This window comes from Clavelina lepadiformis, chromosome 2, assembly GCF_947623445.1.
Source record: "Clavelina lepadiformis chromosome 2, kaClaLepa1.1, whole genome shotgun sequence".
NCBI lineage: Eukaryota > Metazoa > Chordata > Ascidiacea > Aplousobranchia > Clavelinidae > Clavelina > Clavelina lepadiformis.
Genome location: NC_135241.1, coordinates 16,165,916 through 16,192,785, shown reverse-complemented (window position 1 = coordinate 16,192,785; position 26,870 = coordinate 16,165,916). Strand labels below are relative to the sequence as shown.

At 38.9% G+C, this 26,870-nt stretch overlaps 2 protein-coding genes and 1 long non-coding RNA gene across 3 annotated transcripts in view; 1 reads left to right on the top strand and 2 right to left on the bottom strand.

Moving 5' to 3' along the window:
- Nucleotides 1–22,969, bottom strand: part of LOC143446640 (MAM and LDL-receptor class A domain-containing protein 1-like) — a 39,454-nt gene extending 16,485 nt beyond the window's left edge. The window contains exons 1-71 of the mRNA XM_076946378.1: nucleotides 22,837–22,969; nucleotides 22,546–22,671; nucleotides 22,184–22,329; nucleotides 21,857–22,088; nucleotides 21,479–21,612; nucleotides 21,227–21,354; nucleotides 20,833–21,007; nucleotides 20,491–20,699; nucleotides 19,992–20,154; nucleotides 19,790–19,880; nucleotides 19,532–19,675; nucleotides 19,303–19,457; nucleotides 19,056–19,177; nucleotides 18,652–18,793; nucleotides 18,354–18,559; nucleotides 17,958–18,116; nucleotides 17,602–17,716; nucleotides 17,327–17,513; nucleotides 16,989–17,173; nucleotides 16,689–16,877; nucleotides 16,478–16,605; nucleotides 16,159–16,319; nucleotides 15,925–16,051; nucleotides 15,574–15,788; nucleotides 15,340–15,496; nucleotides 15,054–15,217; nucleotides 14,705–14,939; nucleotides 14,454–14,589; nucleotides 13,725–13,835; nucleotides 13,424–13,571; nucleotides 13,074–13,266; nucleotides 12,646–12,882; nucleotides 12,241–12,429; nucleotides 11,836–11,983; nucleotides 11,637–11,736; nucleotides 11,266–11,402; nucleotides 11,001–11,130; nucleotides 10,801–10,927; nucleotides 10,582–10,704; nucleotides 10,286–10,404; nucleotides 9,923–10,120; nucleotides 9,600–9,778; nucleotides 9,273–9,477; nucleotides 8,888–9,047; nucleotides 8,622–8,734; nucleotides 8,296–8,457; nucleotides 7,979–8,191; nucleotides 7,623–7,798; nucleotides 7,323–7,482; nucleotides 6,996–7,124; nucleotides 6,301–6,485; nucleotides 5,760–6,015; nucleotides 5,515–5,684; nucleotides 4,984–5,242; nucleotides 4,592–4,798; nucleotides 4,256–4,456; nucleotides 4,074–4,179; nucleotides 3,763–3,947; nucleotides 3,399–3,555; nucleotides 3,087–3,280; nucleotides 2,819–2,970; nucleotides 2,653–2,745; nucleotides 2,428–2,566; nucleotides 2,115–2,276; nucleotides 1,906–2,030; nucleotides 1,573–1,804; nucleotides 1,310–1,428; nucleotides 935–1,130; nucleotides 633–819; nucleotides 341–444; nucleotides 59–228 (exon numbers count right to left, since the gene is read on the bottom strand). Of these exons, the coding sequence (XP_076802493.1) occupies nucleotides 59–228; nucleotides 341–444; nucleotides 633–819; nucleotides 935–1,130; nucleotides 1,310–1,428; nucleotides 1,573–1,804; nucleotides 1,906–2,030; nucleotides 2,115–2,276; nucleotides 2,428–2,566; nucleotides 2,653–2,745; nucleotides 2,819–2,970; nucleotides 3,087–3,280; nucleotides 3,399–3,555; nucleotides 3,763–3,947; nucleotides 4,074–4,179; nucleotides 4,256–4,456; nucleotides 4,592–4,798; nucleotides 4,984–5,242; nucleotides 5,515–5,684; nucleotides 5,760–6,015; nucleotides 6,301–6,485; nucleotides 6,996–7,124; nucleotides 7,323–7,482; nucleotides 7,623–7,798; nucleotides 7,979–8,191; nucleotides 8,296–8,457; nucleotides 8,622–8,734; nucleotides 8,888–9,047; nucleotides 9,273–9,477; nucleotides 9,600–9,778; nucleotides 9,923–10,120; nucleotides 10,286–10,404; nucleotides 10,582–10,704; nucleotides 10,801–10,927; nucleotides 11,001–11,130; nucleotides 11,266–11,402; nucleotides 11,637–11,736; nucleotides 11,836–11,983; nucleotides 12,241–12,429; nucleotides 12,646–12,882; nucleotides 13,074–13,266; nucleotides 13,424–13,571; nucleotides 13,725–13,835; nucleotides 14,454–14,589; nucleotides 14,705–14,939; nucleotides 15,054–15,217; nucleotides 15,340–15,496; nucleotides 15,574–15,788; nucleotides 15,925–16,051; nucleotides 16,159–16,319; nucleotides 16,478–16,605; nucleotides 16,689–16,877; nucleotides 16,989–17,173; nucleotides 17,327–17,513; nucleotides 17,602–17,716; nucleotides 17,958–18,116; nucleotides 18,354–18,559; nucleotides 18,652–18,793; nucleotides 19,056–19,177; nucleotides 19,303–19,457; nucleotides 19,532–19,675; nucleotides 19,790–19,880; nucleotides 19,992–20,154; nucleotides 20,491–20,699; nucleotides 20,833–21,007; nucleotides 21,227–21,354; nucleotides 21,479–21,612; nucleotides 21,857–22,088; nucleotides 22,184–22,329; nucleotides 22,546–22,663 (11,379 nt within the window). The 5' untranslated portion in view covers nucleotides 22,664–22,671; nucleotides 22,837–22,969. The remainder of the gene's footprint in view (nucleotides 1–58; nucleotides 229–340; nucleotides 445–632; nucleotides 820–934; nucleotides 1,131–1,309; nucleotides 1,429–1,572; nucleotides 1,805–1,905; nucleotides 2,031–2,114; nucleotides 2,277–2,427; nucleotides 2,567–2,652; nucleotides 2,746–2,818; nucleotides 2,971–3,086; nucleotides 3,281–3,398; nucleotides 3,556–3,762; nucleotides 3,948–4,073; nucleotides 4,180–4,255; nucleotides 4,457–4,591; nucleotides 4,799–4,983; nucleotides 5,243–5,514; nucleotides 5,685–5,759; nucleotides 6,016–6,300; nucleotides 6,486–6,995; nucleotides 7,125–7,322; nucleotides 7,483–7,622; nucleotides 7,799–7,978; nucleotides 8,192–8,295; nucleotides 8,458–8,621; nucleotides 8,735–8,887; nucleotides 9,048–9,272; nucleotides 9,478–9,599; nucleotides 9,779–9,922; nucleotides 10,121–10,285; nucleotides 10,405–10,581; nucleotides 10,705–10,800; nucleotides 10,928–11,000; nucleotides 11,131–11,265; nucleotides 11,403–11,636; nucleotides 11,737–11,835; nucleotides 11,984–12,240; nucleotides 12,430–12,645; nucleotides 12,883–13,073; nucleotides 13,267–13,423; nucleotides 13,572–13,724; nucleotides 13,836–14,453; nucleotides 14,590–14,704; nucleotides 14,940–15,053; nucleotides 15,218–15,339; nucleotides 15,497–15,573; nucleotides 15,789–15,924; nucleotides 16,052–16,158; nucleotides 16,320–16,477; nucleotides 16,606–16,688; nucleotides 16,878–16,988; nucleotides 17,174–17,326; nucleotides 17,514–17,601; nucleotides 17,717–17,957; nucleotides 18,117–18,353; nucleotides 18,560–18,651; nucleotides 18,794–19,055; nucleotides 19,178–19,302; nucleotides 19,458–19,531; nucleotides 19,676–19,789; nucleotides 19,881–19,991; nucleotides 20,155–20,490; nucleotides 20,700–20,832; nucleotides 21,008–21,226; nucleotides 21,355–21,478; nucleotides 21,613–21,856; nucleotides 22,089–22,183; nucleotides 22,330–22,545; nucleotides 22,672–22,836) is intronic.
- On the top strand, nucleotides 22,932–26,570 carry LOC143446643 (uncharacterized). Its single transcript, XR_013113966.1, has 4 exons — nucleotides 22,932–23,072; nucleotides 23,154–23,386; nucleotides 23,482–23,610; nucleotides 26,115–26,570. It is a non-coding gene; the product is annotated as an uncharacterized LOC143446643 (long non-coding RNA).
- LOC143446642 (MAM and LDL-receptor class A domain-containing protein 1-like) overlaps nucleotides 25,757–26,870 on the bottom strand; it is a 34,712-nt gene continuing 33,598 nt past the window's right edge. Inside the window, exons 88-91 of the mRNA XM_076946382.1 lie at nucleotides 26,565–26,735; nucleotides 26,358–26,452; nucleotides 26,037–26,202; nucleotides 25,757–25,905 (exon numbers count right to left, since the gene is read on the bottom strand). Coding sequence (XP_076802497.1) covers nucleotides 25,757–25,905; nucleotides 26,037–26,202; nucleotides 26,358–26,452; nucleotides 26,565–26,735 — 581 coding nt within the window. The remainder of the gene's footprint in view (nucleotides 25,906–26,036; nucleotides 26,203–26,357; nucleotides 26,453–26,564; nucleotides 26,736–26,870) is intronic.

Sequence of the window (26,870 nt, the reverse complement as noted above, 5' to 3'; positions counted from 1 at the left end):
AAAATTATTGCGCATAATTCTCAGTAACTCATATAAAGCAGGAAACTATTTTTCTCACTTGCAAAGTTCCAATATGATCGCCATACATATGGTAGAACAAAGTCATCTCGCACTGTGGCCCACTAGATGGAATTGTCTTGCTGAGGAGATGAGCTTTATCCCCATTGGTGCCGGTGCTTGCATCAACATACAGATACTTTCCGCTGCCTGAATGATCGGAACCGGGGCCTGTAAGATTTGCAAAACTGATTTCATTTAGCAACCTGCTTTTCAGAAGTATTGTTAGAGCCTATGAGCATGTAAGAGATCAATTGATTGAAGATATACACTTTTTACATACCAGTGTTTTCGTTAGGAGTACTGCCAGAGGCTTGTCGCCATGCAAAGCTACCTGTGCTGTCATCTCGCCACTCGCACAAATCAATATCGAAAGCACAGTCGTATCTGTGTGTTATTAAACAGTAAATATATCATAAAACCAAAAGTAAACTGTCATCCAATATTATTGATGTTCGGTGCTATATCTTAAGTCCTAACACTGAATATGAATTATTATCCTAACACCAATCCACAGTGTTTAACATTAACAGTTAAGGTTTTTACACCGATGCAAGCTTTCGATATAAACCCACCCGCAGTCTTGCTCGTCGATTCCATCTGCTGGACAGTCTACAGTGAAGTCGCAAATGCTGCTAGCTGGAATGCAGATTGATGTTGTGGGATTTGATGGATCGCACAAGAACGCGCATTCCGTTGGTGGGGTTGGCTTATAAGGACATTCACCACTCATAACGTATAAATCGTCGATGGCAATGTCACCTACCATTGGAAAAAAGGGCTTACATTAAAAAAACTGACTAGTGTTTTGGACTTTGTGTGTCTGTATAATTTACCTTTTTAGATAGCGAAGTTTCATAATTATAAAATAGTTTACCGTAGCCACTGCTTCCAACGGTCGCTTTAAATTGAACGGTGTAATGTTCATCTACCGTGACATTGTTCGGAAGATCGACCATAGCTTCGATCCATACATCTCCATACGATATACCGTCTTTCCATAACACGTAGTTGTAATCAGAGTTCCAATACTGAACCACTTCGAGCGTACCAATGCTATCTGGAGTCTTGGCCTACAAACGAAATAGCCTTTATGCTATAGAAATATACAACAAAACATTACGCAGTTGAACATAAGCATCACCGTTTTCTACTCGTATTTAAAGGATCATAAATAATGTGTAATGCTTTGTTTATTGTTATGGTCATTTTTAGGTGATCAACAGGTCAACAGCACTTGTTCAGATTTTACCTGCATGTGGTAGAAAAACTGGATGCAACGCGGCATAGAACTGTCGAATCGTACTGAAAACAATTTAGCCATATCACCTTCAACTTGAGGTGTGGACGCTTCCATTAGTAAATAAACACCTGATAAAGAAAATATAATTCAAAGCGTGGTTGACAGGTCAACTAGACAGGTTAAATTCAACTAATCCATTTGTTCATATAACCCCAAAAATGCTTTTCCCCTAAATATAGATACAAGTAAAAATTAACTTAAAAATTATATACCATATGGAGTTCCCAAAGTATGATCTACAGTGGGTCCAGTGTCGGCTGTCATGGTTTCCCCAGCGCTTCTGATCCAGTCGAAATCGTCGCTATTTTCCGAGTTCTGCCAAGTACAGAGACCTTCTTCGAAATTGCAGGAGCCTAATGGTGGGCAAGCACCTGGCACAAGAACCACGTCGTCTATCGCAATATCGCCAGTAGTTTCTGACCCGGCGATCGCTTCAAAAATTATCTGCGAATGAAACAAATCAATACAGTTTCAGCAAGAGACAGCATGCTTATAAGGACGTAGTAATTAATTGGGCGATGGTTGAATCAACTTTAGGAATTTACTTGAAATTGCGACGTGGTACTGATGGAAACTTGCATCGGCCGCCAGTGATTATTCATATTTTCTGAGACGCTGTATAACAGCATTGGGTAACCGTTCTCTTCTTGATAAAAGACATTCAAGGTTCCTAAAGCAGCAAACAAATGTATTCATAAAAAGAAATGACAACAGGACATCAATTTCCACCATAATGTTTTGCTTAAATACGTACCGACATCAGTCTTGTATATGTGATAGTAGAAAAGCATGCAATGCTGGTCTGTAGCTGGATACATCTTCGATTTAATTCTTGCTCTCGAACCAACTGGCATACCGGTCGGCATGTACATGTAATGCCCATCCTCGGTTCCATACGTGTGGTCGTAGCTTACACCTACAACGTATGAAGCTCGTTCACAATGTGTGAGTGCTGTCAAAGTCAAAATTAACCCGCAAGTGCAAAGCAACAACTCACGACATTGCGGTTAACAAAACACAGAAGTCAGAAATTTACTCATTACTGGAAAGAATATTCATTTCGATACCATCTGTATTGCCGTCAATAGGTCCACTTCCTCTCATCCAGTCGAAGTTGTCGGTATCATCTTGAGTGTAACCACAGCTACCACCGATCTCATCTTCAAAACCGCAATCTGGCGTTGGCGGGCAAGCTCCGAGATCAAACTGAGATGACAAGTGACAGACATATTAAACTAAGCTTATTGCACATTTTTTAATGAAATCATTCAAAGTTTGCATTATACCAGTACCTTCACGTCGTCAATTGCAATGTCACCAGCCCATGATATACCGACGGTGGCTTCAATGACGATCTGGAGTTCTACTTGACGTATGATGTGAGCCTTTATTCACAAAATTCGCTTGCTAATTATGAAACTCAGATTTAATTATATGAATATAACACAACTTTGGTACCTGACCATACAGCCACTGTGGTCCGCGAGTACCCTTTCGAGTCCACAAGAGTTCTTGATAGGCGCCACCGCCAGTTATGTAATAAATATTAAGGTTTCCAATATCTCGGCCGTACATGAAGTACCAGAACTCCACACATAAACCTTCAACGCCTGACAACAAAGGACTAAAGTTGGCCACGGTTCGGGAAAAAATGAAAAGAATGCAAAACAAAAACGCTGATAATGATCTTAAACATGTTCCAAGACCGTATAATACGTTTTAGTACCTGGCGTCTGTGCACTGCTGATAAGCCTTGCGTAGTCACCATCTTTTCCATCAGACGCTTCAATGTAAGCATAGTAACCCTGTGACGTCTGGGTGGTGTGGTCGACCTGAGGTCCGGTGGATGTAGAGCCGGTCGTACCTTGAGTCCTCAACCACGTAAGTGGATCTTCCGAGGGACGCACATAGTAGCAGAAACTGTTCAAACAAACAACGTACCGTAATGAGATGACTTCAAAGTCAGAAATACGACTACCCAAAGACTGCAAGATACTTTTATAGGAGTAATTCTTAAAGGTAACCTATCACATTTTACCCATTTTCGAAATCGCAATCTCCCTTCGTAGGCTTATGATCAGGATGAGTTAGCATCGGGGCTGTAGTGGTTGGTGGACCAGGCGTTGGACAGCCACTTAGGTCGACCACAATATCGTCAAGAGCAATATCTCCACTTGCTGTAGTTCCAATAGTAGCTGTATATATTAACAGCATTAGATATTAATTTGTTATATTCAACTTTGTGATGATTAGATTTTACAGTTAAAAGATTAGTTAAACGTTATAGTGGCAGAGTAAAGACAAAAAGCAGACAATAAAAACGGTTTTGTTAAAACTTAAACATGAGGTGCCATTAGCAATAGTTATGATTCTCACAAAAATGTCCAACAAACATTTCATACCTTCAAATACAAGCCAAAAGTCCGCAGTTGCAGTAACCTTCAGCTGCTGCTGAAGCCAGAGATTTCCTTGCGATCCTGGTACACTCCAGATAGGAGTTGAAGGCCGACTAGCTTGTGATGTTGCCACATAAAGGTTCAAGCTACCAACCCCATTTCCGTACATATGATACCAAAATGTTACACACCTTAAGATAAAAACATTAAAAGTAGAAGATTATTTCCAAGCAATAACACCTGTAGTCTGTAACAATAAACATACCATATATTTAACACAGCCATATATTTATTTTAATAGAATTATAATATTTTACCGCTCAGTTCCTGATTGGACATCAAATGTTTCGGAAATTAGCCAAGCCTTATTACCACTAGCTCCTGCACTCGTGTCAAGGAACGCGGAATAACCTTGCGCGGTACCTGAAACAAACAAGCAGTGTATTATACATAAATAATAGGCAAAATTCCGGCCAAACCAAGCTTTGACACAACCTACCTAAAGTATGGTCAAAATCTGGTCCGATTTCACCAGCAGAAGAAGCAGCCTTATCTCTCATCCAGTCTAAGTCATCACTTCCAGTGGCGTCGTTGATGTAACCGCAGAAACCGTCCTCAAAATTACAGTGTCCAGCTTTTGGGCAGTTGCTGTCCAGGATAACAACGTCATCGAGGGCAACGTCACCAGTTGACGACTGACCTGTATGACGTAAACAGTATTTTATAACTATGGTATTAGTTTCACGGTATTAGTCATAAATACTGAGCAATTAACGACAATGATTAATAAGTAAACATCAGCAATGCGTTGACAATAATGTCTACCCAAACCAACCTCGTTCGGCTTCAAACACAGCCTGCCACTGGAGGGAGCTAGCAAACATTTCAGCATAGCCAAAGCGCCAGAGATCCCCGTGATCACCATCACGTGACCATGACGGGACTTCTGAGTAATAGGTTGTTCCATTTCCAACACTTTGCAAAACTCGTAGTGTGCCGGCATAGTTGGACATATGGTACCAGAATGTTAAACAATTTCCACCTTAACAGAAAGTTAATATTTACAACTACAGGAGAATTAAGTTCTTTTGAACGCCTTAAAAAGTGTTCGTTATTGGAGAAAACACAATAAAAAGCCATATTTTGACAGCGGATTTCTATTTCAGAAAAGTACAAAACAACATGTTGAGAGCAAGACAGTAACATTGCACTTAAAATACGTCTTACCAAAACAATTTCCCCAATAGCCCTGGTATTCAGTTGTTGTGGAGCACCAAGGCTGGTCGTGGTCAACGTATGTGCAAGTGTGGTAGACATTTCCGTTATAGGTGAATGGAAAAGCGCACGGTTGCCCGTTGCCGGTACCACCGGATGTCCAAACAATGCCGGTCTCATCGCAGTTCAGATAAACGCCGTCGTATACAGCAGTGGTCGAACACCACAGCTGATCATGATCCACGGTCGTACACTCGTAATAAGTCACACCCTACATGCAGGTTATATTATATCGTGTCCGCTTGTAAGCTAGGTAAGACATTCTTGGCAGACCAGCTACGGTTGGTAATAACTATTATAAGGACATTTTTGACTTCTCAAGCGCCTTTTGCTTTGTTAACAATTATTAGCGTTAATATATAATGGCAGTAAGCGGTCAACAAAAAATTTAATCCAATTTACATTTTCATAAAGCAAGAGCATAAAGACCTAACCACGTATATGTCATCGCTCATCATGGAAAGTTATCTTAGGATTCTGTACCTGATATTCAAAAGGAAACGTGCAGGAGGCTTTCTGCCCGGAAAAGTAAACTGAAGATAAAATCCTGGCCTGATCTCCTGGGACAGCTTCATTGGGGTTGGCAGATACGTAAAACCCGTCTTGTCCCGTGGAGTGGTCGGTCGATGGACCTGTGCCAAGTGATGGATTTCCTAAACAAAGATTAAAGAATACAGAGGATAAAACACATTTTCAAATACCATATCTAATGGGCTAGATTAACAAACCTAGTTGATTTCGTTTCCATAAATAATCTGCCGCTCTATCGTTGGCCCAGTTGCAAAGGTTTTGTTCAAAATCGCATCCATTTGGATCTTCCGGACAATAACCATCCGAAAAAGTAATGTCATCAATAGAGGTGTCACCATTCCAACCAGTTTTGCGCGTTATATCAAAATGAAGGCGATAAGCCTGACTTGGACTGAACCAATGAACTCTGGTTGGAACCCAAACATCTTCAGCGCCTCCAGAGCGCTTCCAAATCTATTTGGTATGGTAAAAACACATTCAATGTCCAACACATTCAAAAGTCGTGTACGTTTAAGCCTGCCAGTCATTAAACTTAATTAACAACAATGTAAAGTTAATAATGAAGATGTTTCTACAATAACTGTATGAAATAGTTAATTTATTTGCAATAGTATTACGCGACACAAAATGTATTTCAGCATATATGGTAACGCAAAATTTAGTATATTGGGATCTTCATTAATGAAACAAAAATCTACCAACGCTGTTTTCTCAAAAGTAAAATAGAGAGCCACTTACTTCCTGTGTAGTTGAATCTTCAAGCTTAGCAGTCACAGCCAAATCACCTACATTCGCTCCATACATGTGATAGTGGAAGTTCATGCAGATTCCATTAGCGGCGGTGGGAGGGTAAAACCGTGAAGTCGTCAAAGATGCGATGGAAAGGTCGAACATTTTACTTCCATCTCCGTGCATGTAATACCCTTTAATATAAAAAATTATATAAGGTTAGTGAAATGTATTTTTGTTTGATTTTTTACCCGTCCTTTCTTTATGTGCATTTTTTAGACATCTGAATAATTAAACGCAACAAATGCAGGTTTGCTAATGAGAATAAAACTTTCACGGTATGGGACAGTGCACATATTTTTTTAACAGTTAAATCTTTTTTGTTGGGAAAATAATTGTCCATACTGGGCAAATTTAAATCTAAATTTTTATAATTTTCATGGTTTATTCGACGTTGTTGCTTCACTTCTTATGATATCTAGATATTGTTGATTCATGACGGTAACTATACAAACAGGTTTACGTTATACCTTGATACTGGATATCAGATAACAATGTACTTTTTATTAATAAGGAAGTGGATCCCCTAAGATGGAAATTGGGACAGACAAAAGTGTCCGTGAACAAACCTGATTAAACTATTTTCTTTTCCTGCGCCCTAAAGCAAAGTTTGTACAACTGTAATAAGTTTAAAATTAATCGACCTGTTTCTGCATAATCCACGATTTCAACAGGACCACTAAAAGCTGGAGAATATTTGCAATTGAACCAAGTTGGCAACAAACTTGTATCCTTCACCTTCTGTGTCAACATTGCCCAGTTGTCTCGATTTTCTGAACACAGTTAGTTAGACTTTAGTCAAGAACAAATATTGATCTTAAGCTGAATTAAACTTTAATTTCACAGGTTTAGCAAAAACGTAAACATGACTGAAACAATAAAGGAACATAAACACCATAAAAGTATTAAACTAAACGTTTTGCAATATTCCAAGATACAATTTAAGTAAAGTTTTAAAAACAGAGTCTAACCTAGAAGAATGGGGCAGGTTTCACCGCCGGCTCCCAAGGTTTCCATGAATGCGACGTCAGCATCGTCAAAGTTTATGCCTCTGGCTGAGTCTCGCACGGCCATCGCGATGATGGAATCATAATCGACTTCGTTGTCTAAGAAGTCTATCATCGCTTTCACCTGAACAAAAATCCCATGAACAAAATTGTAAAATCACTTCTGGCCAAAATACGTTGTAGCACCACAGACTTTAACGTGTTTTAGTATCAATTTTATTAGTTTCACATTTACTCAGTAAAAGTAATAAACTTAACACTTACTGAATCGGTGTCGTAGTAGGTGTCGAAGCGGACCGATTTAATTTCCTTTGTTATTATATTTAGGACAACAATGTTATGACCTCTCAAGTTAACAGCATACTCTTGACCATTCACTTGTATGTTGCAATATTTGCCATCTTCAAAACCAGCCGATATTATCCTCATGTGATATACACCTTCGCAACAAATTGCCAACTTTTTATATCGCGTTTACCGATTTTTCAGACAATTTAGAAAGGCAAAATGTCGTGATTAAACGAGCAATAACAGACATATGTAAAGCATGACTGCATGTACGCGACGCAAAAATCATCGTTCAAAGTTGCAAGTTGTAATGTTAATAGACGGTTGCCTACTATCGCTTCCTGTAGTATGGTCGAAGGCAGGTCCCAATCCAGTCTGAACCCCGTCTGGTAATATTCCTGTTTGCCTTTCCCATACTGGGTTATCAGATTCGTCCAAGTTGACCCAATCACACGTGCCAGTTTCAAAGTTACAATCATCAGGCAGTTCACTATACAGCGGGGGTGCCACGGTGGTTATAGGAGGTGCAGGTGTCAAAACTTCACCTGAAAACAACAGAGTCGCCTAATAACTAAAAACCAAAAAATTAATAGTCCAAAGCGTCGGCAAATATGAAATAACCATTTGAATACTCGGACGATTGCCACACCTTTGCAATTAGCGCCAGGCCAGACTTTAATATCATCCAAAGCGATATCCGAAGCGTCTACGACAGTTCCCTTAATTACTTCGAACACAATGCGATGGGGAATAGTTGCAAAAAAGTCAAGTCTTTTTTTGTTCCATTGATCACCCTGGTCACCACTTTCACCTATTTCAAAAAGAAAATCATCTTCTGAAAGAAGCTTCAACTTTGAAAACTGTAATGATGTCGCTTAGTAGACTAGGCTGTAAAAGCCGTATAAGCCTATAAAACCTTGCTGCTACACTTTTTTACAAAGCTAGCAGTTTATGTTACAGAAAAACATAACTTACTCCAGACAGTTGTCGTCCCGTATTCGGTTTCAATCATTACACTGAGAACGCCTGTAGTGAGTCCTCTCATGTGATAGTAGAATTCCATGCATGTCCCTACTGATGGCTCAAACCTTTCAAAAACATTGGTAAATATTTTTCACTAGTTTTGGTTTTTGATTATTAGCCTGCGTGGGTTAGAATATTAGATCGTTTTCAATGACGGATTCATGCATATAAAACTTAACGGTTTAACCACTAGTAAGTAACAACTAAAGCAAACTTACTGCTCCGAAATAAGCCATGCTTTTTCCCCGCCAAGATTCAGTGAGGTGGATTCGATATAAACGTAATGACCTTTATCTGTACCGGTTGTGTGGTCGGCAGTTGGTCCAGTATAAGCGCTAGGTGTCGCACCACTGCTCCTTATCCAATCGAAGTCATCACCTTGTGGTAAACATGTGTATAACTTTATATATTTTGGTACTTCTACAGTGTAAAATTTCATTAAATCCTAACTATTACCATGTCATTATTGCTAAAGTTATAACTTCGAAAAAATCTTCAACGCCACGCTATCCGCTACTTAATTTTGTATTAACAAGGTTTGAAAAAATTTCAATGTATACAGTAAATGTGTCCAGTTTGGCTTGCTCGACAAAAAACGCATACCCTCATTTCTGCTGTTGAACCAACCACATAAGCCACTTTCAAAATCGCAATGCCCTTTAATATCACAAGCTCCATCATTGATTTTAACGTCATCCACAGCAACAGAGTAAGAGTCTGCGGCGTTGCCAGTAACAGCTTCTAAGATGATAGTGAAGTCATCGTCTGGGCTCGAAATTGTAGCTGAACCGAATTCCCAGCGTGGACCCTAAACAGATATTTTCTAGGGTAAACTCTATGCTTCAATTAATTTTGCAAGAATATTTTTGGGCATATTTGGATTTAATTAAAATCTCACAAAACGACTCCGTTTGACATAATATTGCCAACCTGATTTCCTGACTTTTTCCAGACAAGCTTTTCATAAGAGGTGAAATCTTTCTTAAGGTAGACATTCAGGGTGCCCGGGTCGTGGCTCGAATCTCCCCCATTCCACATGTAATACCAGAGTTGCAAGCAGCTGGACTGGGATTGCTTGAACTTATGAGTCAAAAGACGACATTTCTGACCTACGTTGTAAGCAGTTAAAGAGGTTTGAACAGAAGTACTGCTTTTGTTCAATCAGATATGACGAGATCGTTTCACACTACAGATTGCATTATGCAATGCATTAACAGACACACTCACGTCACAGCAAAAACTAAACAGTATACCAGGGACGTTATAAGCGTAAGCGTTGTTGTTAATGTAGCCGCCAGCAGGTGACATGGTTGTATGGTCAAAGGAAGGTCTATAATTGCCAGCGCCTTCACCAAAGCTCCAAAGCCAGTTATAATCGTCATCGTCAGAGTTTTTCCACTCACACTTGCCTCCTTCGAAGCTACACTCGTTGACAGGTTCGGGACAGTCACCTTAAGTCACATGATCACATTGATAATGCCGAAACAACGTTTTGTTTAGGTTAAACTTCAATTTGTTTTGAGACCTTAAGCTGATGTTGGGCACTTTTTCTTAAATTTTATGCCTTACAAAGCATAGTTTTGACTGTCTTAAAAAACGTTAGAAGCTTGACTAACCATCTAATAGTTTGATATCGTCAATAGCAATATCACCATCATAACCTCCACGGATAGCTTCGAACTGTAGTTGCCAGTTGTAATTAGTTGACCACTCGTGAACATAACCTTGCTTCCATCTGATAGAACATGGAAAATACATTTAATTACAATCACAAGGATTTTCAATCAAAATCAATAAACCAATGAAGCGACGCTATTTTATGTAGAAGTGAACAACAAAAACTTAACCAAAAGAAAGTACAGCATAAAAATGTCTTAAAACAAAAAACAATGACTTAAAACAAATGACTTACACGTTGCCTTGAGTTCCTGATTCGCCCCATATGAGATCCCATTCGTCTTGGCCGTCGCTGGATTTGCCGTGTTTTTTAATGTAAAGACGTAGACTGCCGATGCTTGGACCGTACATGTGATACCTTGACAAAAAGTTGGAAAATATTTTTTTACTGATTTCATTTCACAAAAATGGAAAGAGGATGTCACAGAGTTGATATGATCAACGCGGTGCGTACCAAAACGTAATGCATTTGCCCTGTCCTGGCATGGCAGTTTGGTTCATTGTAATCAACTGAGCTCGGAGATCAGGTTGTAATCTGCTTGCCGCGTCCACAAATATGTAATGCCCGTTACCTCCTTCTCCTGTAAATTATTGTGCAGCAAGTAATAGTTGGAATAAGAACTTGCTAAACACAAGTTTAAAAGGTTTAAATACCGAGTGTGTGGTCGTATATCGGTCCCGTGTTAAACGTACTGTCCGCAGTACCACTCTTCACAAACCAATCGAAGTCGTCATGTTCATAGTTGAACCATCCGCATGTTCCGCTTTCGAAATCACAGTCAAGCTGCAAAAAACACAGATTGTATAAAACTTATTTTCAGAGTTAAAACCATTCAATATGCTAAAAAACTGCTCCTTTGAGTCTCTTGGAAGAAATTGCAGGTTATTAAAACAGTCAATTACAACCGTTCATTCCAACCTGATCATAATCGTCAGGTATGTCATCAGGATTGCAATTTTCAAAGTGAATGTCATCAACAGCCAAATCGTTGCAATCAAATCCACGCAGACATGGCATACCGACAATATATACGAACCATCCGGGTTCCTGATCGCCTACGTAATAAAGCATAATAGTTGCATATTTTTGCTTTTTCAGTTTTATCTACTTTTAATTTTATATGTTATCTTCAAAGCAGATATCGAAGCATCAGGACAAAAATAGCATCAGTTTAAAAAAAACTATAAGGGGATAATACAATATCAAAAAAATACTTGCTATATAACTTCTTTAGACGTTTATTACATCGAAATCGTTTTTAACGCACATGATGACTACATTAAACTCACCAATGGGTGCAACAGCTTGAACCCAATCATTTTCCTGGTTGGAAATCCTGATCCAACTGATTTGGAAATCCCGGGTAGCATCTGGCCTAAACTTTCCAACCTTTAAAGCATGCAACAATGCCAGTGTCAATGCATTGTTCTGTTTTAAATTTAAGCTCGTATTAGTTATTCCACTATTTCTATTTCATAAATGCATCACTTGTATCATTGTTATTCCGGAGTGCTGACTGCCGCCTTGGTGATGCTTGAAAAACATCATGCAGCCCAGGCCGGTACGACCAAATGGCGGGCTGCGAAGTTTTGCTTGTGCAAGGAAAGTGCTTCGCGTCGCATCAACGTGCATAAAACTGTCAACAACGATTGCATTTTATAAAAGATTATTAAATATCGTTAGCTTTAATACTGTGAAAAATTCTAAAATTTTTAAAGTCGCGTTACATAGTCCGGTGTGTCTTACTCTAGAGTCGGAATAAGTACCAACATAAGCCTAGTCGTAAAACATTATTAAATATTTGCATTCAAACATTTTCCAACAAAAAGGTGACATGCCGAATATATTGGTACAATGGCATATACAGTACTAGTATTTAAACAGTGTACTTACAATCCATTTATGTTGCCACTTCCGTCGGTCTTTGGTCCCAGCGGGTCACTTATAACGGTTACGTTCTCTCTTTCCCAAATATACTTGCCAGAACTGACATCCTGCCAACCACACAAGGAAGTTTCAAAGTTACAGTCACCACAATACAACTCATCGGATCCATCCGGACAATCTTCCTGGAAATCGCACCTGGATTTGAAACCAGACACGAAATAATAGAGTTAGAGAGAAAAAAGGACGTGGGAATTTTTAACGTTCTACACGACAATGCTACCACTTTAGATTGAGAATAATACGTTAATCACGCATACAGGACAACTTTTATTACATTTGTTCTTAGATAAACCTTTTAACTCCAAAATAGCAAAACGAAAAATGAGTTATTTAAGTAGCATACAAACTCACACGAGTGACGAATCTATGCACGATCTGTCATCGCATACATATTCTGAACCAGCACACGGACTAGGTGTGGTTGGGGGTGTGGTACCCTTTGGAAGAGTCTGATCTGATGACACAATGCACTGATCTCGGAAGACCAAGTCGTCAAGCGTAATGTCTCCATAATCTTGACCTCCGACTTTGGCCACGATCACCAACTGCCATGGACGGTTGAAAAGATCGTTCAAAGTTATGCCAAACCTAGAAAAAATTGCATCAAAAATATATACTTGGAAGATTTGACAGACAGCAATTTTAAATAAAATTTAATTGACGTATACTTAGTTTTGCTATATAGAGATATAACACCAGTGTACTGAATGCTTAAGATAGCATATTGCGATAAGTACTTGATCATATAGAATTATGAAAGAGTAATAAGATCCACAAACCTGCTGAAATAATTATTGGTTTTGTCTGAGCGTTGCCATAGCAGTGACAATGGCCCACCATCTTCAGTTCTAGAGTAAATGAATAGTCCACCGCCCTCTATCTGCTCAGTTATGTGAGCGTAAAAATAGAAGCTACAGCGATCTGTTCCAATTGTTGACTCGAAGACTGGACTCACAAGACGAGCGGTGTCTCCTTTATAGTTAAGAAAATGTTGGAAAAATTTTTTTTAACAGTATCGTTACTATCTAAAATCACATTAAGGCAATATTTAATTCATATACAATACTTTCTTGCTTTAGTTTACCGGTTTTATTCGTTTTCTATGTTTCTGCGCAAGCAGTTACTTTACCTTTGAAATTAGGTCGTTTTGTAGTTACTGTGATATAATGTCCTGTTAAACTGTTCGTTGTGTGATCTCTGTTCGGTGTTGATTCGCCAGACGTAAGGTCGTTGTTCAAATCTGCTCTTTGTACCACCCAGTTTGCGTCGTCTGTGAACTGCGATTATGGTCAGTAAAAGCACAAATTGAAACTTTGTGAAATTGAATGAAAAGTTTTGAAAATATTCAAATAATACGTTAACTTAGTTTTTAGCAAATACTCATTTTTGCATAAAAAAAAACATAATTCCCGTTAGTCATTATTACTTACTCTTTCATTGTTAAACATGCATAAGTCTTCATTCTCAAAATCACATCGTGTGAAATCGTCGCAATTTCTCTCATCGCTTCTGTCGCCACAGTCGTCGGTGAAGTCGCAAAGCTAAGAAGGTAGATAATGAAAACATCACATTGTCCTTAAAACTGATGTTGTAAACCGAAAATGCATAACATGAAAATAGAAAACTGGCTGGGCTGAAAAGCTCTAATACCGAATTTAATAACATGGACTTTTCCAATCAGGAAAATAAACGATTAAACAGAAAATTAGAAAACTGAAAACATCTAATTGAGAAATGAACAAGTTGCATTAATTCAAACAAAAATTTTCAAAGCAAATTTTTAAAAAAAATGTAAAGAAGTGGAATTTCGAGATCGACTGTTTAATATATAAATTAATGCAATTTTCTAATTTCTTGTTTAGTTTGTTTCATTTTTATCCTCCTGTTCGGAAAATCCCTTTTTGTGAAATTCGGTACTGGCATTTTTCAGTGCCCTGTATTTTCTTGTACGAAATTATCTAATTTGGTAGTTTCTTGTTTATTGGAATATTAACACGATGAATTTCTGTTCTGACACACGGCGACTTTTTATTACTTTGCTGTTCGAAAAATTCTAATTTGTTTAAATCTGGTCTGGAATTTTAAGCATTCCCCTTATGCATGCAAAAAAAGCAGACCAATGCCCAAATTCACCCATGTGTTAATAAGCTGAATCTTACTCTATAGTTTGGTATGCAGTTTCCTCTGTCGCAATGACTGTAATACAAGTCACATTGTTCGACTTGGGGCTTGGGCAATCCACAGTTGACAAATGAAATGTCATCAATTGCAATGCTGCCTTGCACGTCTAATGCCCTACAAACAAAATTTTAAAAATATAAACATTGATTTTGATAACTCGTACCCACGTATTAAATTTTAAGTTAGCACTGATACTGTGATAAGATAGTTTTAACCGCACATCCTATACCTTGTGGCGTAAAAGAGAATTTCAAATTCTCCCGTAACTCTTCCAAGTCGAAGGCTGACGTAATGCCAACCATTTCCAAAATCTTGTTCGAACAATTTCCAAATTCCTGTTTCTCTGTAATCCTGGCGCAGATAAACGGCAAGCTCACCGACTTCGTGGTTGGCGTACATGGAAGCACCTCTCGTAACCTCGTCTAATTCTATGTAACCTTTGCGCTTTCCTTCATCACTATTTCCTGCAATTACACACAACGAATTTTGCAAAAGATTACAGATTTGTCTTTGTCTTACGACTATCCAATAAGTATGTCGGGATCACGAATTTTCAAACCACCAAAGAAGCTACTAACTTGTGGGGGCGCAATCTCCAAAGCAGGGGTAGCAGGCCAAATCTCGAGCATCGAAACAGCAACCGATTTTCTCTCCGTTACACACACCATCCTCACAGTTCAAATTGGGAGCAAGACCGGGGCAGTTCCATCCAACGTTAGCATCTCTCATGTGGTAGTAAAATCTATGAATGCGAAAATAATTTAATTTGTAAACTATCTACACATTTATTAGCTTACCTCGTATGACGTATGAGGTATGATTATATGGTGCCGTATGCAGAAATTTATATTTATAGCTTGGCACCTCATTTCACAACTTTCAGCAGCGTCTCTTAATACTGCGCTGTTCAGCCTGGCAGGAGAGTTCAGGTTCCCAGTGAAAGGTTCGACAGCAAAATAATGACCAAAACCTGATTGTGTGTCGTGGTCATTGTCTGGTCCATTTCCATCTGCTTGATTTGCTGTGATACACGATATATACAGTAGTGAGCATTGTAGGTATATTAAATCTCTACAAGAAATCTGAATTCCGTATTACCTTGGACAAGTACCCATTCGTATTGGCCAGTGCTAGTATCTGTCCATCCACATGAGTCACTACCAGTGTTTTCTCCTTCAAACTGACAAGCAGCACAGTTTGCCTCATCGCTTTTATCAGCACAATCATTTGAAAAATCACACTCTTTTGCACCAAGTATAGGAAGGGAATCATTCACACAAATAAAACTGGGCAAGGGCGTGACTCCAACGCAGCTAAAGAATGGAATATTTTAAAACCAATGAAACAAAACAATTGAATGATACCACAACTATTTATGCACTTGCTAAGTTTCGGGTTACAATTCTTTGTAAACAAGATAACTCTCCATCAAGCGTATCTTCCCATTACCTTCCGGATGTTGTGGTGACGTCATCTACAGAGATGGTTCCACCTCCATTTCCAACAACCCCTTCCAGGATAATGCTGAATTCTGTGGCTGCAGTGAGGTCAACTTGGGCAAATGTCCAAATCCCGGCTGCAGTAACAACAGCGCATTAAAGACAAGACAATGGTCCAAAGTAAAGGAAAATTAGTACAAAGTGCAAACATCAAGAAAAATTTACGGAAGAAAGCAGGACATACTGGCAGAGTTGGTAGACGACCAAATCTGTTGTTCACCAAACTGCGAATTCATATTTAGGACATTTAATGTTGTGGCGGTTCTTGTTGTACGATACCAGAAGCTCAAACAGTGATTAAGATTTTCAACGGTATAACTCGATGGGAAAAGGTCAGAAAGTAACCTAAAACAAGCACAGCGGGTATATTATTGTTTTAAATGTACAGTAGTATGTATAAAAATCATTTTCCTATTCGCCTGCAATTTGTTACTTTATAATTAATCTCACAAATCAAAAATATGCTTTGACAATTACTTAAAAAATAAACGTTTGGTGGTTACCTTGCTCTGCTACCAGCAGTTTGATCATCTGCCATCATTGCAATGTAATGTCCGGTGCCAGTTGTGTGGTCCCCATCATCTTGGGTAGAAAGACGAACCCAATCCAATTCGTCAGACGGTATTAACACCTACGGCAAAGTCCAGCGCTCAAAAAGTCACCTGTTACCAAGTCAAAATCAACTTATCGAAACTTTTATTGCAAAAAATCTACTTGAGTCCATCCACAGTATCCTTCCTCGAAATCGCAAGTTGCATAAGTAGGACACGGACCGTCGAGTATGACCACATCATCGACAGCCTTGTCTGATTTTGAGTAAGCGCCACTCACATCTTCGAAAACCAGCTGATAATCGAATGGGCTGATAATAGTCACCATACTATGCCTCCATTCTTGACTAACCTAAAGAAATATACAAAGATAACAATAACACTAAGTGTAAAAATTTTAATCCCCAACAAAATCGCCATATTTGTTGTTGTATAACATTGTTGATGAACATAAAAAGTGTACCGATTGTGAAACCGACCACAACGGGTCACCCAATCCGGCTTCTGTTTTTGCGTACACGTTGAGTGTGCCGTACTTTGAAGTAGAACCATAAAGTACCACCCAAAACCTGGCACACTGCCCAAATGTTGCTGGGTAAACGGGACTTTCCAATCGAGCAATTGCACCTTCCTCAACGCCAGTACCCTCTGAAAGCACAAGCTAGTGTTACTAATGTTTAAGATTAGAAGAAGCATTAACACGGTACCTTTTGTGTGCGCATTACTACATTTTCGTTACTAGATGGCATTAAACATTCTCTGAACAAAGCGCTTTTACGGGCACAGGTCTAAAAGTTTTACCTGTCACCATGTAGTATCCCTTTGCGGTCCCTGTAGAATGATCTCCCACAGAAGGTCCAGTATCTGTTGTCGGCATAGGACCTTTCTTACGTTGCCATAGGAAATCAGCAGTTTCATCGTAAGTATAACCACATATATCGTCCGATTCAAAATCGCATATTGCCGTCGAAGTCGGGCACTCACCAACCTAAGAAACGGTCTTAGTTACTTTCCTGACCCCTAAGTAGTAATAGTTAGCATTTAAAGCTTTTTTATTAATATCTTTTATAACGCACTTTGAGGCTAATGTCATCAATAGCTGTATCTCCATATATTCCATCACCACGCGAACCTTCGAATATGACAGTAAAAGTGCCCGGTGTTGAAATGAAGTATTGTCCTTGATGCCACCTTAACAACGAAATAAATTTTGCATCAATTCAATTCTACCAACCCTTCAAAATTAAACAGGCTCCTGTAACTTAAAATGCTAGAAATGAATCCCTGGAATTAACCGATGTATAGATAGCCAGAGCATCAAAGTAATAAATACTGGTAAGCATACACTTAAAATAGAAGCATGGATTTCTAACACACAAAGTTACGGGTATGTTGAGTTAGCCTGCATGAGTTCTTTGCCACGGCTTCTTACCTGTCGTTTCTTGAACCAGATTTTGACCAAGCCAGTGATTCTGTTCCATCGGGTGTCCGAAGAATCACAGCAAGTGATCCGGTGTTCTCTCCATTCATGTAAAAATAAAACTGGAGACATCGGCCAGCTGTTGGAATAGTTATTTCCGTGCTTACTAGTCTGAAATGAAAACAAACATACAAAACATAATCTGCTTGGTGAAGATATCTCTACATTTGGTCATGAAAATAATTTATTTTCAACCGGCACAAAATAAAAATTAACGCAGAAATGTTTTTACGTATTCTCTATTTTTTCATACGCAGCTATGACTTAGAAAAATATCTATGACAATATAGTTATAACTTATAAGTACAGGCACACAACATTTGAAGGAAAATCTACAAGTATATATACCTGGATTTGGCGTATTGTGACAGACCGTCCGCTTCAGTGTATGCATAATGACCTGCAAAGGAGCCTAATGTGTGATCCGATGGTGGACCGGTATTTTCAGTCGGCGTAGGACCGGTTTGTACAGTCCATGATCCTTGAACTCCAGTACTCGAGGTCCAAGTGCAAAAATCGTTGTCTTCGAAATCGCAATCCCAGATGCTGGGCGCCTAAACTCAAAAGATGCATGTTAATTTCGCACTGTTGTCGTTTATTACATTTAACTATACCACTTTAATAAAACTAATTTCAACCAATTTACCTGGGTTGGCGTTGTAGTAATGACAGGTTCCGGAGTGGTAACATTTGACCCAGCGCAAGTTTGATGTAAAACAAGTTCAAAGTCATCGACAGCAATATCACCAACATCGAGAGCTGACGACTTTGTTGCTTCAATAACGATTCTGATTCACATACAAGTGAAACATGATAAAGTTTAAGGCAGCAATTCCTTTCTTGTAGGTATTGATTTAACATTTTTTACTAATGCTTTTGCGTGTCTATTTACTAGTGTTATTGAAAACAATAACAGAACTTCTCGGAGTCTATCAATTTAGTGAGATTAATAATTAATTAATTATGAAGTGCAACATGGCTCACACTTAAAATCAAGAACACCCTTTATACACAAAACCTATACAACAAGATCGACTAAATTTCAGTTACCTCCATTCTTTGTCCGAAACAATATTAACTTCTCCTTGTATCCAAAACTCGCCCTGAGCACCGTTGTGAGTCCATATCGGATTCGTATTCGTCTTGATTTCACTTATGTCACTATCAACGTCCTGCAAAGAACATGAAATGCATTTTAAACAACTAAAATGAAGAAGGTTACATATTCTGGATTTGTGTAACGCGCAAATCGTTTGAACATGTGATTTTAGGACTAAAGCAATAAATAGGATTTCACCTGTATGTAAATCGACAACGAACCGACGGCAGCACCGTCCATATAATACCACCATCTGAAACATGCCGAACCGGTGGGTGGATACAGCTGGCTGCTTAACCAACCAGCTAGAGGCTGCTGTGTGAGGATGTTCAGTTCAATGAAAAGGAAATGACCTGGAGGGCGAAACATTTCCGGTTTATCTGAAATTCTGAATATAATTCATAATGTGTGGGGTTTTATTACATACCCACTGCCGAGTTAGTAGTATGGTCGACGGGCGGTCCTTGGAACTGACTAGGTGAGGCACCATTGGCCCACAAAAAGTCCAGGTCGTCAACGCCATCGGGAACATTTTTCCAATCACACAAGTCAGCTTCAAAGTCGCAAGTTCCTACGACAACATAAAGGTGTAAGTAAAAACCTTTTAGTCCAAAACCCCCCTTTCAGTCTTCTTATATAAGTAGATCAGCAAAGTTAAACTATAAGGTTCGTTATAACGCTTCACCTGGTGGTGGGCATTCCCCGTCCAAAATCTTCATGTCATCAATGGCGACATCAGATGCCTGAGTATTGCCTCTAACCGCCTCAAAGGTAACCTGGAAGAGATAGTAAAGTTTTAAAGAAGAAAAAGCTATCCCAATAATCATTTCTGTCTATTATGATGAATCGCTTTATCCAATTGTAAAGCTAAAAAACTACCACCTTACCCGGAAATCATAAGATGATGACGGAAGGGTAACTTTAGCCAAACGCCAGATAGGTCCAGCGTTACCATACATATTCCACAAAAGCTCAGCGTCAGTGTCGAACTGTTTATAGGGGTGTCTGTATACGTTAAGAGCCCCCATTCCCTCCCCGTACATATAGTACCTGAGAAAGGTTGTAAATCAGGTAAAATGCATCTATTTGCACAACAGTTTTTTCAAATTGTAACCAAAAGTAAAGCAAAATACATTTATAAACTGACTATTTTCACAGCAGATTGCGCAGAAGATGAACAGCTATGAGGCAACATACTGCATTCGCAAACACTTAAATTAACTAACAGTGGTCATGCATTGGTTATACAATTACGTTAAGATAAAATTTCATAACTTTATGATAACTTCAAGCAAAGTTACCACAAAACCATAATAAAGAGATTTTCATAAACTGACAATACTTCGGATATTTGAAAGATTTGAAAGAAGAAAAACTTTGACGTACCAGAAAGTCAAACATTGGGACGAGACGGTGCGAGGATGAGTTTGAGACTCAACACGGCTGCGATCTCCAACCTCCGAATAATACATTTCCGCGAGAAAGTAACGTCCATCATCAGTCTGAGCTGTGTGATCTACTGTGGGCCCAGTTACATCTGAATGAGGGGCAGCACCCCGCTTTTTGACCCAGTCTACTCCGTCGTCAGTTTTGTCCTGGAATGTAAATAAAAAATATATTAGTAGACTATACCAAAAATGAACATGGCATTGAGCAACGTTAAACTGTATCGGTAACCAGAAATATAATAACTAATTTATCTTTGAAAACAATTACGGCTCTGACTACCTGGGTGAAGTGACAATCAGCTTCAAAGTCACATTCTCGTTCTCTCAAGGCGCAATTTGCCTCGGTTATTTTGATGTCATCGATAGCTATGTCTCCGTTGTAGAGGCCTCGGACACCTTCAATGACCAACGACCATCTCATATTCGCCGTGTGACGATAGCTTAAATAGTTCCACCTGCAATTAGCAAAACGACATGAGATGATATTTTTCAATAAAATAGAACAAATTGGATACGTCAAGTCATTAATTACACTCCCGCAGTAGTTAATAGTTGTGCAAACTGTGCATGGTTTTACTTTCGTATGTGCTTTCGACACCGAAAAACACATAAATACACATAAACTTGTCGCCCAGATAATGTTGATATAACAAAAACAACAATCAAAAAACTACCTGTTTCCTTGGGAACCAGAGCGGGTCCACATCTTCCAGTAAGCGTCGTTCTTATCGTGGTTGATGCGATATAAGGTCAAACTTCCAACGTTGGCACCGAACATGTGGTAGTAAAATTCGACACAAATCTAAAAATCCAATTCAAGTCAACTTGGTTTCCTATTAAAACTATCGGCATTCTGAAGTGTTAAAGCGTTAAAACGCGGACAATGCTGAGCGGCAACTTACACAGGTTAACTAAATATTGCTTACATAGCTATTCGCATTGCTTGATGGTGGTTGGGGATAGGTTATAAGCCTCGTAGTTGAACCAGGATTAATGTTTCGCACGGCATCCAAGAACAAGAAATGGCCTTGTTGTCCTTCGCCCAGTGTATGATCGTATCCTGGGTGAATATTTCCAAGAATCAATCATGAGCAACAAAAACCCAAAGTAGAAAACTTCAAGGAGTTTTTTTTTGCTAATTGTATATGAAACATGCTTTCATTTACCTAATACTTTTATTAATGAAAGCAAGGCCTAAACTCATACTTAGACTGAAATTACTGTCGACGAAAGCAATGCGATGAAAATTCGTAGGCATTTCAAAATCAACATGGAGTAAGACTTTTCCTTCTATACCGAATTACCTGGTCCAGTATTCACAATAACGCCTGCGGTTGCGCCTTGTCCGTATCTCCAGTCAAAGTCATCTTTATCCTGCTCTTGGTACCAACCGCAGGTGTCAACCTCAAAGTCGCAAGATAGGTCTCTGACATTTGCTGGAATGTAAGACGGGTCACAGTTCTCGTACGTGACGTCATCGATCGATATGTCCGTTGTACCGACGGCCAGTATGGAAGGCAAACCCATCAGCATTATCTGCATTTAATTTCCAATAAATATAGAACATTGCAGAAGTATTCTAGAATTACTTTCTAAATCAACATGGTTTTAAAGAATTCAAAGCCGATTACCTTGTACCCAGCAGGTCTTTTTCCTAAAGGTGCAGACTTTGCACTCCAATCCAATCCCTGTGTGCCTTGTGCGTACCAAACGTCCTTGTAGTTTTTGTTGTTATTCGCGTCCGGGAAGACCCGAAGGAACACAGCGCCAGCGTCTCCTGCGGTGAGACATTTTAACTGGTGTTCTTTGCTAAACTTATTATATGATTTTGTTACAATGAGAGTTAGTTTAAGCTAAAATTCACGAGTAATGTGATGGAAAATAACTTTTTTCAAGGAAAAATTGAAAGTTCATCGTAACCTTTATCTGTGCAAACTACCTTGCAGGAAATGTTATTGATGCCAGTTAAACAGCACCAGTAACTCCAACTAACCTGTTCCACCCAAATAGAGATAGAAATTGACACGACAGGCAATCCCGCTTGGGCCAAGAGGGCCTGTTTCCATGGTTGCATTTGACAAAAATGACGACTGAGTTCGGTCAATGTGCATAATGTAGCCTACAGAAACGCAAAAAAAATAAATAAAAGCAAGGAAACCAGATCAATGAACGAAAGCTATTTAAAATGAAATAAAGAAAAAATTACAAAACTCTTACAACACCACAGATTTGTTCGAAATGGCTGCCAATATTAACATCAATTTGTAATAACATTGTAACATACCTGAAGGACTATGACTGGTGTGGTCGACTTGCGGACCGGCAGGATCATTAACTACGCTGACCGGGACACGATTCCATGCCCAAGTTCCTGAACTAGTGTCTGTCCAGCCGCAGGTACCTGGTTCAAACGTACACGCTCCACATATGGTCTCATCACCAGCGCCGTTTGCCGGGCAATCGTTAATGAAATCGCAAACCTACACGAAATGAAGATTATTACATCGACTTTATAAAAAGGTAACGGTTCTTTTAGGAGGAAAAAATTAATTAAAATTTCCTCAAGATTTAATGAATTTTTTCTTTAAAAATCGTTTTCAGCTTCTACAAGACTGAAAGAAGTCTACCTGCGTGCTATCTATACAAGTGACGCGGTCGTCGCATGCCACTTGGCCAACTACAGGACAAGGGGATGGCGTGGTGGGTGCTGTTGTGCCTGGTGGCAAAGTGCTCGTGATAAACTGACAGGCCGGAGAGAAGCTTATGTCATCAATAGCGATATCACCTTCGTGTCCGTTGCCAACGACACCTTCGATCAAAATCTGCAAGAATAAGTAAAATATTTCGTAAAAAAACTTATTTCTCTAATTTCAAAAAATCTTCGTATTATGAAAGCTTTAGTAAACCTGGAAGTTTTTGCTGTCTGCAGGTGTAAGTTCTGCACGATCAAAGAAATCTTGAACAAGCGCTTCTTTTCTTGACCACAGTAATATCCATGGTCCTCCATCCTAAATCATTGCAAGTTGATAATACACAACACTAATCCAACAAGATATAGGTATGAAAAGAAGTAGGAAATTACACAATAAAGTTGTTCAAGAAGAGTTCATATTTTGAACTAACACAACGTACTTCTGTTCGTTTGTAAATATTCAACTGTCCGACATGTCTCCCAATCATGTGGTAGTAGAACCTCATCTTACACTGGCCAGAAACAGTCCCACTGCCCTGTATGGGAGGGAAAACAAAGACAGCCGTGTCGCCTTCAACGTTTGGACGTGCGGCATTCATGTACATGTAGTGCCTGACAAATGCAAGAAGTATTTTATAGCTGACACAAACTGATTTGGTTCGCTTTCGCAATGCTAATAAGTAATAACATATAAATAATTGGCGTAATGTTTTTGAGTAAAATGTTTATGATAATTTGACATAATTTATTAATTTGAATAACGCCATGTACCAAATTTAGTTGGTCTAGTTTAAAGATTTGTTACAAAAATTAGATCCCATAGCAAAATTGGTACTGCCGTGGATAATTAAATTCAAAACTGTTCATAACCAAGTGTATTTAAACCAGTTTACAAGGCATTTTAAGAGCAAACAGAAAACAGTTCCCTGGCCGTAACACCGACGCGGTTTAATGCAGGCAACACTAGTGGACAAAGCTTTATCTAGTAGGCTACATTGGGTATTTCGGGAACTGTTTCTTGAAATGCTATAACTAAATATACTAAAGATTTTTGGGTATGCTATGCTATAAAATATAGTGCCATTGTTGCCGAATATTGGAAATAAGTTACTAGCAATACGCTATGGATATGGTAAGGTTTTATCAAGAAAGGTTTCAGCCAAATTTGCTAACGTTTAGGGACTCGACGTTTGTAATTAATGTACATAAATCGACTAACTGATAGTTGAGTGTTGGGTATAGCACGCTGCATGACTTACTTTTAAATACAGGGCACACTGACCTCGTTCTAAATTATAGTTATTGTAATTATAACTACCTCAGGCCTCCGCCTAACATTTAATCAGCTCCAAAGCTAACCCATGATCCTGCTTAATCAAAAGTTAACGTTATCATACCAGTACCGTGTAAGCTATACAGCAACTAGGTATAACGATAGAGCAAAATGGTCATGGGAACATGTCACCAAAAGTAGCTTTGTAATTTTAGGCTTAACCTCATGAAAAAAACACCTTTTTAAATGGCAGTGTAAACCAGCAAAGAAAACCTTACTTCAACAATGAACCATAGATCTGGATATGGTTTTAAATTTTATAAGCAAAAATTTAACTAAAGCTCTGTCGTCTACATTTAGCCTACAACCACAAAAATTTTTAGATAAACAAACAGTCAAAGTTTCAGGTATTTTTAGGGTAATATGAAAGCATATCATGGGTGAGTATTGACGTTTGTCTCACAAATAATAGTTTTAAGCAAATCCTTATGTAATACACAATCAAGTTCCATGTATTTTAGTAGTATTTTGAAAGTATCAGAAATATCACAAACATGTACCACTACAACATGGCAAAAGGCGATCGTTTGTTACTGTCTTACCCCACGTCGGTGTTAGTTGTGTGGTCACGAGTAGGTCCAGTGCCAGTGCTGTGTGGGGTATCAGCCGAACGCCACTCCCAAGAAATGGTGCCCAGATTAATACCTAGCGTAAATTCACGTGATTTAGGCCGAGAGTTTGTAAAGTTTGATAAATAATGGTAAAAATAATTTATCGTTATACTTGTATACGGTGTGCAGTCATACTGAATCATTCCAACACTGAATACAAGAATTTCATAAGTTACAAAAAGTTGGATTGTCACAGCAGTATAAAAATTTTTTGCCGTATTAGGAACGTAATGATTAATTATGAAGTCAGGTTCGTCGATTATTTAAATTATTACATATATAGACGCACCGTCACATAACCCATCTTCAAAGTCACACATGGTGTAGTCATTGCATAAAGACGATAATTCATCGCTTCCGTCGCCACAGTCATCGGTTAGATCGCAGCGAAGTTCTTTGTTGACACACGCCCCGCGCGTACACCTACGGTATAGTTTAGTCGGTTAAAAACGGGGAATGGGAAGTTTCACAACAATACTTAAATAACCAGCCATCATAAACATTACGCAGTTCACTAGAAAACGGTTTTTCTATCCTGCAAAACGTAACTTTTTCGCAGAGTTTAATGTTACCTGTACTCGTCAGTTTGACATGAATCCGTTGTTACATTGGGCAAAGCGCAGTTTACGAATACAACGTCATCAATAGCAAGATCTCCTTGCCCACTGAAGCTACGGATTGCTTGGAAAGACAATGCAAAATTCTCAGGAACACGTCCTATAGGATAAAGCGTAGCAAATAGAAAAAGTTTTTAAGAGTTATTATATACCCTGTAATTCACAACCACAAGTAGCCTATTGTAGAACCCAATTAACAGTTGATACACTGCGTATTATTGCAGAAAATACCAATGTAAACGTTTGCTTCGTTCCACTTGTTGCCTTCATCAAAGCTATGTTGCCAGATTGTAAATGATCTTGTTGCAGTTCTCATAACGAGACGGAGTTCCCCGGGATTTGGATTGAGAAGAGATTCGGTGAAACCCCTTCCATACATGTGATAGAAGAAAACCATCTATACAACAAGAAATATAAGAATATAGACAAGGATAGTTGAATCATTTTCATTAAATTGTGTAATTAGAGCTTTGAAGACTTTTTGGCGTAATTTGACTAAACAACTAACAAGCATGTAGCATTATAAGCAAACATTCAAATATAACACTTTACCTGACAGGTAGCACTTGCTTGATGGAGAGTTGGAGTAATCATGTCTGCCTCTGCCTGGATAGATGAATCTCTGGCCTCAACAGCCATGTAATAACCTGTAACAACCCGCAAAGAACAACTGTACCAAACCTATAAGCGGTCCAGTTGTATGTAATCTGCAGAAAATGAAAAATCTTGGAGAAAATTAGGAATCCTATCTTGATTTACCAGCAGATGTTCCTAGAGTATGGTCAGTGGAAGGTCCAGTAGCAATACCGGAGGTACCATCCCGGTCCCGCACCCATTTGTAACTGGCAAAGGAAAGATCTGTCCATCCACACTGATCGTTTTCAAAAGCACATTCCCCGCAAGCGGCTTCGTCCCAGCGGTTTGGACAATCTTAAAAAACAACGATAAATGGTTCAACAATCCCGAAAACAGACAAAAAAGATTTTAAACTCGCAAAGCAAACATTACGAAATGTTGATTTTAGTATGACGCAGCCGGTTTACAAAAACCAACGTGCGAGTATGG